Source organism: Pezoporus flaviventris, unplaced genomic scaffold (assembly GCF_033815535.1).
Source record: "Pezoporus flaviventris isolate CSIRO_AGI_PZ_B2104156 unplaced genomic scaffold, CSIRO_AGI_Pfla_v1 ptg000001l, whole genome shotgun sequence".
NCBI classification, from domain to species: domain Eukaryota; kingdom Metazoa; phylum Chordata; class Aves; order Psittaciformes; family Psittacidae; genus Pezoporus; species Pezoporus flaviventris.
Window position 1 is genome coordinate 36,002,914 of NW_026892549.1, and position 12,079 is coordinate 36,014,992.

The window sequence follows — 12,079 nt, forward strand, 5'->3', positions numbered from 1 at the left end:
TACAGGTATATATATACTCATTGATAATAGCATAAACTCCACATGTATCTTGTAGTGGGCAAGTGCTCGGCACTTTTAAACAACTTTACAAGAACTCAAGAGCATTTGAACCTCCAAGAGGCAATCTGTTTTTTTCTTTCCAGCCTTCTGAGTAATATTTTGTCAAGTAAGTAGAAAGATGTGTTAGTGGTTAACAGTTCAGCCTAGCTTACCTTTTCTCCTGAGAGCTGACCTCTCAGAGTAAAAAATGACAATGAAAGAGAATCAAAGTTTTAAAAGATTAAAGTAGAAAGTTTATTTCACTAATGTTAGTTTCTCCTTACAGGTCAGTTGTGTTGGGAAATAGCCATCATTAAAGCAGTTACATCTGTTATGAAATGTCACATTTTGGTAGATAATCTTTTACGTTCTGGCACCATATGGTACCTCCAATTGTGCTGGTTTTGGGCTTGATAGGGAATTTCTTACTGTCTCACTTTTCTGTAAAGTTAAACGTTTAGTGTGATGCTAGAAGACAGTTATACCATGGTGCTATCTCACATCAAAAGGTCAGTATTGCCAAAGGATGCATAATATTGAAAACTATGTAATTTTTATATATATATATTTTTGTGTATATGTTTAAAACCACTGAGGTCATTGTTTGAATTATCTTCTCAGTAGAAGGCAGGATCTGATTTTTACAGTTAGGGCCTAATTCTGTGCTTGGGTGTGGGTGATTTTGGCTTGCATGATTGGAGTTTGCACAAGTCACTTATTGCTGATGAGCAATCTGCCATTGGTAAGCCTGCGAAATTTGTTAAAGGCTAGACTGGAATGCTGTGAAGGAGGAAAGTGGTATTGATACAGAAATAAACAGGGTGATGATCTCATTTGAAGGTAAATTACTTGAGCTGTGTTAAGCTATAGCTTCAATTGTCAGGTTTCTGACTAAGGTAATAGAAAATTTGACTCCTTTAACATTTAAATGTAGCTTTGCAATTTGCAGTAAGTGTAGCTGTACCATGTAGTCTTGGTGACATGCACAGTCTTCCCTTCTAGTGAGAAAGTGACTGTGATTGAACAGCCCACGTCACCTTGGCCTACTGTAATCAAACCCCAATGGGCCATCGCCTAGCATCTGGCCAGTCTGCGAACAGCGATGGACGTCAGGGGGCAGGGAGCTCCTGTGCTCACAGGAAACAGTAGTAACCTGAAACAGCCACCTCTGTATTGTTGCATGAACCTCAAATACTCCCTTGCAATGACATAGACATACTGTTGACTTTTTTACGTTAACTGTAGCTCACTAGTTGTGACGTGCTTCATTTGACCCATTCTGTAATATTTTAAACTATGCATTGAGCACACATCCGTTCTGCACCTGGGGCCTGATCCAAAACATTAAATACATTTGAAAGATCAGTCCTCTTTAAGGACTTTTGGCTCAGGCCCGCTGTTTCTGTGAATGCTGTTGCTTCATTTTAGTTTATTTTTTTAATTGCTTTTTGCTGATGGGCTGTAAGGGTTTGTTCTTTCTTTTGTAAATAGCTGCATTTAAAACAAAAGCAAGGAGCTGCACAAAGACAACCTGCATCTCTCTCTATGTATATAACAAATGCAGCTGTTGTCACATGTATAGTATTGTAATCAAAATACAGTGGCACTATTCTGTACTCATAATGTAGATGGTAGAATTCCTTACATCAAAAATACTACAAATCAGATGAGAATTGTCCTTTTGTGGAAATATAAACAGCCATGTAGAAAATAGATGGCACGGGTAAGTGAATAAACTGATAGCCTTCTAGAACTGGAATGCAAATACATGCTTACTGGATCTCCGCTTCATAGTCAGATGTTGTCCTGTCCCCAGCTATTCCTGAAGACTTTATCAGAGAGTACAGAGTTTATTTACAGCCATCATAAGCACATTAAAATGCTGGCAGGATAGATAGTACTATAAATTTTTAAAGTGGTATTAAAGAGAACTGCAAAACACACTTGACATGTTGGAACCTATTGAGTATCCTGCATATTTTAAAGGCTTTGTTAAGCAAAAAACTTCCCACAGTTGCTTCAGAGGCTTTAAAGACTTAATTTTGATTTCAGATTGCCTATTTGCAGTATTGTCCTCCCACGCTGCCTCATCACGTTGTGTATGCTAAAATATGCAATATAGAATGAAAAGCTGTGGGGGAAGAAAAAACAATGGACACAGAAGTTCACAGCACCTTTGGTGCTGGTGATCTTGCAGAGATGGTTGACTGGGCAGTTTGACAGTTTTGCATGCAAAGGTGCTCTGCTAAAGAGAAAGAGGATACGGACAGTTTGCCTTTGAGAAATATATCCCATGTAGTAGAGGAGTGTTAGGTATAAGGGGGTGGAACAGGACTGGCACTTTCTCAGTATTACAAACTGTGCCTGGAGGTATCAATAGAACAGGAGGAAAATATGTAGAAAAACTTGCTGTGGACAGTGGTTTAAATATGTCACGTTACGTACTATATATGCATTTGCACCTCACGGCAAATTATACTCTAGTAATAGCACAGCTACTGAGCTACAAACTGCTTCAAAGCATGCGTTTCCTGAATTCTTTTGAACTAAAATTATCTGGCAAAGCAGAGCACAATTTCAATATGTCATAAAGTTGATAATTTGGATTAAGAGCTGATAGATTTTTTTTATTACTAAGGAAAAAATGTTACTTTGTCTTTTCAGATGCAATTGTGTGGAACCAGAACATCCTAGCAATAAAACCTTACGATACTGGCAGGACTACAATATATCTGCATCTGATGTGCCATGGGGGAACCTAACTGTGTCAGTAAGTGAAATATTGAGACTTAATAATTAAAGGCATAAGCGTAAATAATTTTGTCTCTCCTACAGCAGCAAATATATTGAAAAAAAACCCCAAACTTTTTCTGATCATATTTGTTCAATTAAAACATAAAATATATTTAATTAAACAAAGATTAACAGTTTGTAGCTTGACCTCATTGTAACCATTTTGCAGCCCTTGATGGTACACATTAGAGCAAGTATTGTGCATTTTGTGCCCTGCTTTGGAAACTTCTTGACACACTAGCACAAGAGTTTGACTAGGGTTAAGTCTAAACATGTCAAATGACAATGGATTTGTCCTAAATTCTGCCAGATGACAAAACCAAAGCCCCTTTGAGTAGAAATATTCAGATGCATTTACTTCCTCTAAAACATTCTTACAGCGGGATGGGCTATAAAGGAGAGTAGGAGAAGAAATTTTGTCACGATTTCTGTTAAGTGAACAAATTTATCTCTTAAATAGACCTTAAGTATTAGCTGTGTCAGTTGTGTCATGTTTTTTTTTTTGTGGGGAATAGCCAAGCTACAGACAGTTTGGGGGGCTTGCATGGATATGCAGCCTGTTTCAAAATGGTGCATTCTAGGTTTGAAAGATTTATTACTTCAGGTTTGCCTTCCTTAAAGCAATATATGCAACTTGATTAAAGTACTGCATTGATTCTTTCCCTCACAGATACATTATTTCATTACACACACAGCCAAAGGGAATTGAGTGCAAAAGACACCAAATTGAAGTCTTCTTGCAAAAATATATCTGCATTAACCTCATTGTAGGCATAACCAAATGAAACACTTAAAAGCCAGTCCGGTGGACTGTCTCCATCACGTGCTTTTTTTTTTTCTTGCAAAGGTAGGAATGCAGAACTGGTGTCCTCCAATCAGGAGTTAAGCGAGAGGAGCCTTCTGTGGCTGCCCTGTGTTGATAGCAAGGACTGCTCCTCAACTCTGTTGGTGTGGCAACAGCAGAGAGGAAGTTGAGAACTGCTGGCCTGAGAGATTCCAGCAGTCCAGAATGAATATTCTCAAAATTGCAGCACACTCTAAGAGCATCTGTGCAGGGGCAGACTCCTCCTCTCACTTTCTCAGATCTCTGACAGTGTTTTTCAGAGTACATTTGCATCTGAGGAAATCTAAAATAACAGATTTTGTTTTAACTATAAATGTAAAAGACCGGCTGCATTATATAAAACCCTGTAAAACTTCTGTAAAAGCTTATTACTGAAACTTCAGTTTACACGTGTAGCAGTATAACTGACTAGCTTTTCCCATGAGTCCCTATGGTTGTTAAAGAAAGAACTGAAGTTTTTCGCACTTTCGTGTATTTATTTCTTGTAAGCATCATCAGGAAACTTCAATTCTCCTGTTCTGGAGAATTGCAGTTAAAGATTAGACCTACTTGTCTGTAAATATTTGGTCAGTTTTCCCCCATTGTCTTTTTTACTACTCATTTCTTCCTCTTGTGTCAGATTTAAGTTTCAGGCTTTTGAAGATACAGATTGGCACTCTCTCTTAAAAAGAACAGTAGCATCAACAGCTTTTTTTTCCCTCTGTAGGACAAAATGAGTGCGGGCAGTCCTTATTCCGACGGTTGCAAAATCCTCTCATTTCTGTGCTGTGCCAGCATCAGGGTCTAGCTCAGGCCAGGACAAGTTTTCTATTTGATGTCCCAGAATCTTGAGAATTTCTTCTGGATTTCCTGAAAAATGTTTCCCCACCTGAAGCCTTTATTTCATCAATCAGAAGTGCATCATGTTTATCCCAGGTTTATTGCTATACCAGTATAAAAAGTTTTGCACTCCTTTGTTTCACAGTCATCAAATCTATTAACTGTTGTTTTCAAGCCAGCCTTTGTTCAAAGCCCAGGTTTCTCATAACATGTCAAGCCACAGTATTGTGACATGAGTATGATGAGCCAATGACCTAGTTTATTTGTCACTAAAAGATCCTTATCTGGCAGGAGATTGCTGCCTGGAATCTCTAGTTCTGGCTGCTGCATTTCTTTTTGCTTAATAATAGGTATGGAAGGATTTGGGAAGGATTGCAAATCCAGAGCTTGTAGCTCACATTTTTAGAGCCACTCTTAATTCTTCTGCTTGTTAACTTGGAGCAGGTATGATTTTAGACAACTAAGGATGGTATTGGAGTTTTTGTAGACATGTTCTCTACTGTACCTGTGTATTTGATAGTATATTGGATAGAATGAATCTTACACATTTTGGGTTTTGCTGCATTTTATCAGAATGCTGCTTTTAAAGAAAACGATAATTTGTGGAATGTGCTGCCCCCGTGTGGTATTAAATGGATTGGTCGTCTTGTAGCCTAATACTGTACATTCTAAAAACCTTTTTCTTTAATTGCTTGGCCTGTGAAGTTAAAACTAAAAATCAGTTCTTGAGAATGCACCAAGAACAGCCTCCCTCTTGGTAGCTTTTGAGCTTTGCTTTCCTTTCTTAGAAAGAATTGTAGAAGTGCAAATCTGTCCTTGCAAACAGCAAATAAATTTGTGTGTCTGAAATAAATCTGGTTTTACATTATTATATTTGGTTTTTAATGACATTATGATATGTCTTAGTGAGTTCATCATTTAATACTGGTTAAAAAAAGAGATTCTTTTGAGGGTTTGAGAGTTTTCCATGCAGAGTAGATACAAGCATTAGGAGTTTTAATTTTTAAAACGATAAATATCTAAAATAATATTCCTAGTAATAAAATCTGCCTGCAATTTAGGTGTGTAATAGGAAAGAAACTATCAGTGTAAGCATGGGTGTTTTTCAGAACAATGCTACTTTGCTCTCTCTGATAGGAATGTAAAAAGTTTCATGGAGAGTTTGTTGGACGAGCCTGTGGACATCATGGCCCTTATGTTCCAGATGTCCTCTTCTGGTCTGTCATCTTATTCTTTTCTACAGTAACGCTGTCATCCACACTGAAGCAGTTCAAAACTAGCCGATACTTCCCAACAAAGGTGTGTGCCATTTTTTTGGATTCAAAAGTTGTTGTTAGTCGTGTGTAAGCATTAATTCCATATGCATTGCAGATTCAGTTAACTGCTGGTGAAGTGGACACCACATCTTTTACTGTTAGAAATTGTATCAGAATAAGCGTGGTTTTAGCTGTAAGCACAAAATAGCTTAAGGTAATGAAGAAAAAGAAATCCTAAATCACATATGAATGTTTTAGTTAAAATTGCTGTTTCTCTCAATAACCGTAGGTACGATCTGTTGTCAGCGATTTTGCTGTTTTTCTCACTATTTTGTCCATGGTTTTAATTGACTATGCCATTGGGATTCCATCACCAAAACTTCAAGTTCCGAATGCTTTTAAGGTAATTGATAAACGATAAAAGAATTGTTATGTTGACAAAGTACTGGGCTATAGTGGGTTTATTCGTTTTTTTTTTTATCATCAGGGAGTAGTGATACTATTCTGAATTTTTCATGTTCACCAAGTACTACACAACCTTTCTGTTTAGAGGCCCACGTAAGTGAGTGTCTCCCATCAGGCCCTTTCGTGCTTCCTGGTGTCTTCTATGTGAGGACCAACATGGCTCAAATTACCCAAATTGTAAACTGCTGTAATGTTCTAGATCTCCTTCCAAATTCTGGGCTTATTGTGTCAAAACCAACCAAATCTGTTTTGACTTTATTGTATAACTTCTTTGTTTGGTATCATAGAAAGTTTAGCATTTTTCTGTGCTCTTACATAGATTGATTTTAAAGGAAGTCATATCCTAATAATGTTCTTGTGTGTATTCTTGTGAAGTTTGAATGCAAATAATTCTGAGAGTTCTGACTGGTCATGCATGACTGTTTTTATAGCCCACCAGAGATGATCGTGGCTGGTTTATTACTCCTTTGGGGCCTAATCCTTGGTGGACAGTGATAGCTGCTGTAATTCCAGCCCTACTTTGCACTATCCTTATCTTTATGGACCAGCAGATCACAGCTGTCATTATCAATAGAAAAGAACACAAACTGAAGGTATTCAGTCAAAAGTTGTATCTTTGCTGTTGTTTTCTGCTCCAGGTTATGTAATGTGCCTTCATCTACTTGAATATGCTGGTTTATTTATGCTATATAGTACCTTTTTAAATTGTGCTTTTTCTCTGTTGGTGCATGTAGTACCTGTGCCCTGTGTCAGTGATTTGCTGCCTTACAGAAGTCCCTATGAATGTAACTTAGAACAGAGATTCTCAATCAAGAAAGTGCTATCCTTTATGCTTTAATAGAGTAGGATACCCGTTCACCTAGATTGAAAGAATCTGGAAGTTAATAATTTCCTTATGTGCCATAATATTAATTGCCTTTTCAGGTATTGACTTGTTCCACTGGATTGTATTTTGAAAAACTATTCAGGGGTTATGTTGTGATATAAAATTATCTCCTCTCCTCTCTTTGTCCTTCTCTGTGTTTCTACCAGTCCAATTTCTTCTATGCCCTTCCTATGTTAAAAAAGGGAGAATAATAAAAGTGAGCTTTAGAGGCACAATGGGTTCTTAAAGCATAGGACAACTTCCTGCTCTGTTCTCTAACACTTTAGTTGCCTACAGATGGAGAGAGAAAAAGGGACATCACCCCTCTGAAAAACTGTTGGGCAAAATCTAGCAGCAGGTTTCTGTACATGTATATGCAGTGAGCTTAGGCTTTTTTTGACATACTTTTAATAAGGAGCAATCCAATCCCAAGTTGCTTTAAGCAAATGCATTTGCAACCTTCACTTTGCACTGCCTCTTCTTGGATGATTGTGACATTTGATATGTTCTTTTTTTGCCCTCTTTGTCAGCCTGGCTCTTCATGTCAATCCATAGCATTGCATGTGGTTAACTTGACAGATGCAGGAATTTGCTGCCAAGCTTTGGAATGCGTTTTTTCAGCACTGGCATCTGGGAGTCAGATGGTCCTCCTGGCTGCCCCCTTGTCTTGCTGCGTTTTAGTTTTGCTGGGGTCTGGTGTAGCATCACCTGTTGCTATGCTTCCTTTTCTTCCCATATGTCAGGTTCCTCAGATCATGTATGAATGTGAGGAAATGCTCTCGGATTCTGTATGCATTAGCAGATACATTCCTCATAAATGTGTCAGAAGGTAAAAAAAGGTGTCTCTGTTAGGATTTAGAATTAAACTCTTTCTTTGAGTGCATTGTGCATGTAACTAATATCTGCGTTTGACACATCACAGCGTTTGTCAGGATGTGTCATGGAGATAAGACTCAAAAGCACTTTCGGGAGTGAGGGAAGGTTGCTGGAGTTGATTCTTTTCGTTTTCTTTACATGAATTCCCCTTTTTAAGTAATGTAAGCAAATAAGATGGCATTTTCATTTTGATATGTGGCTTACATTTTCATAAACCCAGACGCTTCCCATTTTAGAAGTAAAAGTTGTCTTCAGAAAGAAATGATTTGTTTGCTTCCAACTCGTTTTCCCCTCTTTTTTTATACTTCCCATAGCAAATTCTGAATAGTGCACATTTCAGCTTTTGGCAGTCTCTGTAGCAAACCCTTCCAAGTTTAGTTTAGTTACTTTTTTTATGTCAAAAGGCATTTGCATGGGTTTACAGGCAGAATTATGGTTCAACATGCTCACATTGTTTGCATGAACATCACTGTTTCATCAGACCATGACACTGGATTTGTTGCCATATTGTGAAATTAAGTGGAGATAACTACCTACCTGACTTTTTAAAGGAAGATAGCTTGAGTGCCTGCTTGCAGCTGTGTGGGTCCTGGATACTTCCTAAAATTGAAAAGAAATATCCCTCTCAGCTATGGTAACAGGTATCTGTACAACCAGGCTTGATGCATATCATTGGTCATTTTCAAGCGCAGGTTGTACTTGCAGGTTTATAAATGTATCTTAAGATTTTACCAAAGGGTTTTATCCCCTACTATAAAAGCAAAGCAACATCATCCTGTTGGTAAATTTATAGAGTATTTGACTACTACAGAGATGATCCAAACCCAAAGGTTTTGTGCTGACTTCTCATGTGAATTTTTGATACAACTTGTAAGTATTGAATAGAGAAACTAGTAAAACAGTGCCTGAGGATGAATATTGATTTGTTGTTTAATGTATAGCTTAATTATAGTTTAATTTCTTTTAATTTATAGCTATCTGCTCTTAGAGAAGATGAAAGTGCATTAGTGCTTACCATGCTATACATGTGCTATACATGTGCTTACCATGCTATACAAGTTCTATACATGTGCTTACCATGTATAAAAACTTTAAAAGAATTTCTGTGGTTTTATGGCTCTTTATAGAATAAACTGACTTTGCAAACATTAACTAAAGAATTTTTGTGTAGAAAAGAATCAAAATACATATTGTTTTGAGCTCCTATGTAATGAGGGATGGAGTTTCTAGTAAGATTAGTGCAGTGACAAGTTGGCAGTGTGGCTGAATGTTCTGCTTACTGTTATCCACAAAAGAGATTGAGTTAAAACAGAAAATATATATCTTTTCCATTGTCTTCCTAGTATCTCTTTTATACGCAGGAAAGGTATTTGGTACCCATTGTAAAGTGGAGTTATAATATATGCCCTTAACTTGTAACTGGAATGAGTCTAATAACATAAAGCATTTCTTGTGAGCTAGCAGTAATTCCTCTTCGATAACCAGTTTGCCATCACTACTGCCCCAACCTGGATAACACGTAAAGCTATTTTTTGCTACAAGTCACAAATCTTTTAATTGTCTCTAACTGTTCATTAGGAATGCCAGCGAGGAGTGTTCTCCTCTATTCAGATACCATTTTATATCTTCTTGTCATTACTTTTCTTAACAGAAAGGATGTGGATACCATCTCGACCTACTCATGGTGGCAGTCATGCTTGGAGTGTGCTCTATTATGGGATTGCCGTGGTTTGTTGCAGCTACTGTCCTCTCTATTTCCCATGTGAATAGCTTAAAACTGGAATCAGAGTGCTCTGCTCCAGGGGAGCAGCCAAAATTTCTTGGAATCCGTGAGCAAAGAGTCACAGGGCTCATGATTTTTATCCTTATGGGCTCATCTGTCTTTTTGACAAGTATCCTGAAGGTAATTTGGGGAAGTAAGGAAAAGCTAAAGAATACTGCACTGCGCTGAACATTTCACTGACATTACTGTATTCTTTAATGAGTGTCCTCTCCAGGCATGTTACTCACAAGTGCATGTTACACAATGATAATCTAAAGTGAATTCTAATTTTGCATAATAAAATGGTCAGGGTCATCTAACATTCTTAAAACAAAAACCTTATAATGAAAATCTGGCTTGACTGAAGTCAAAAGGAATTCTGCCATTGACCTGCACTATATAGAGATTCGCCCTTTTTTTATACTTTGGGCCCATGGCAAATTGTCATGAAATGGTTTTGCCTAAATTGTACCAAGAAGTAAATTTATTTAGAAAATTTAAAAACATTTTGTGATTTCTAGATAATTTAAAAATATTTTCACAGTTGCAAGAGAAGTTTTGTGGCTCCTTTCTTGGAAACAAACATGGAAATCTGCTCATGCTGCCTGCATACACAACACAGCTCACCAGTGTCCTGAAACTGGGTGTCTACTTATATGTCTATGTAATGGCAGCTATATTCATAATACTGTTTTTTAAGAATTATCTGGCCACTGGCTTCAGTAAGGCCAGACTTTAGCCTTGCATGCTGTCACAGTGAAGGCAATAAGCCCTTAGAACTTGTACTTCTCAGTAGTATTTTACTAAGTATATCATAAATCTTCACTTTGAAAACACATGAAACATGCATTTGATGTATTTAGTATTTAAAACAGATACTTATCTGTGGAAATATTCCTTTACCTACACACTCTGCACTAGGAGGCTGAACATTTAAAACAGCCTTTTACAAAACCATTCCTTAAGTAATTTACCCATATTTAAATGCTTGCAGTACAGAGCATTTCTTTTAGCAGTATGAAGTATTTTGTGTATGTCTTGAAGATTTTTCTGAGGATTATAGTTTTACTTTTTATTCAGATACTCTCCTGAGCAGTCTTTTAAGTAAGGAATTTATCTATCAAACCCTTTATTTTTTTCACAGAGTTCTGTTAATTTTTCTAATAGTGAATAAAGTATTTTGTAATAACTGGCTATGAAGGGAAAACAAAACTATAGAGCCAGATTCTTCTTTTGCTTTATGCTGAGAAACATTATTAATTTGTAATTGAGTGACTCTGAATTTACAACTTGTCTGATTAATGCAGGCATATGGCACTTTGAATTTCAACTGTTTAGAATGTCTTTCTAGAAGCATTTCAAATTGATAAATGGTATTTAATATGCTCTTCCTTTTCTCTGCTTGTTTGTGCAGTTTATTCCTATGCCGGTACTTTATGGAGTATTTCTTTACATGGGTGCTTCATCTCTAAAGGGAATTCAGGTAAAATGGATTTATGAAGAGTGTGTTACTGATGATGCTTTCTATAAAGTGTGTAGTTATTGCATTATTTTATTATCTTTTGGGTATCCTCTTAAAGGAATATTGCCAACCTTAAATTCTTGAAAGTGGCTCACTTACAAAAGAAAGTTGATTCTCTCTAAATAGAGTATTCCCTTTAGGCAATGTGCTCCAATTTTTTATTTCTTAGGTGCTGATTTTTCTGTTCTCCTTTGTTATCAAGGGTATTTGGCTGAGCCTAAAAACTGATATCTATCAGGGGTTCTTACCTCTCCCCTGCCTCCCTGTTCACTCTTGCCTGCTGCCTTTTCAGTTTCCAGGGTGGTGTCTTTGTAGTGGTACACTTGATCTTGAACTTTGCCTTTAGGAGGCTTTTGGCTGAGTTGCCCTCAAACTAACACAGCTAACATTTTGAAGGTATTTCCTGTGCAAATAAAGGGCATGGGCAGGAAAATGGAACTGTTGCAAGTTCCATGGTAAGTGGAACTCTTGCAAGTTCTGTACTACTTAATTTCTGGCTTCAGGGATGAAGGACAAGTCTAGTGGAAGGGCAGCATTCCTGCGGTGGCCTTAAGGAGTCCCTGACCAAAACCAGGCACTCCAGCATTCAGGTCAGGTTTGGTCATGATATCCTGTGTACCATTTCTCCTGGATGACTGCAGTGTTAAATGGCATGGTTGTCAAATCTTTTAGCCTGACACACTCAAATTTTCAATTGTGTTTTTGTTGAAAGTTGAGGAAGTGTACATTTTCCAAGACAATGGAGAAAGAACAATCACATGATGGAAACATGAATTGTACTGTACAAGAGGCTGTCAAATACAAAGAGCAAACAAAATGCCCGATTGTTTCTTTCATT

General features: G+C 37.3%; 1 protein-coding gene across 8 annotated transcripts in view; it reads left to right on the top strand.

Annotated features, from left to right (window-relative positions):
* The window catches only part of SLC4A10 (solute carrier family 4 member 10), a 151,049-nt gene that overhangs the window by 125,136 nt on the left and 13,834 nt on the right, over positions 1-12,079 (top strand). For all 8 annotated transcript variants that reach the window (XR_009743105.1, XR_009743103.1, XM_061451910.1 and 5 more), the window contains 6 exons: positions 2,704-2,809; positions 5,633-5,794; positions 6,041-6,154; positions 6,648-6,809; positions 9,609-9,860; positions 11,134-11,202. Coding sequence is in view for 6 of the 8 variants with exons in the window: in XM_061451910.1 (XP_061307894.1) it covers positions 2,704-2,809; positions 5,633-5,794; positions 6,041-6,154; positions 6,648-6,809; positions 9,609-9,860; positions 11,134-11,202 (865 nt within the window). In the remaining 2 variants the exon portion in view is untranslated. The remainder of the gene's footprint in view (positions 1-2,703; positions 2,810-5,632; positions 5,795-6,040; positions 6,155-6,647; positions 6,810-9,608; positions 9,861-11,133; positions 11,203-12,079) is intronic.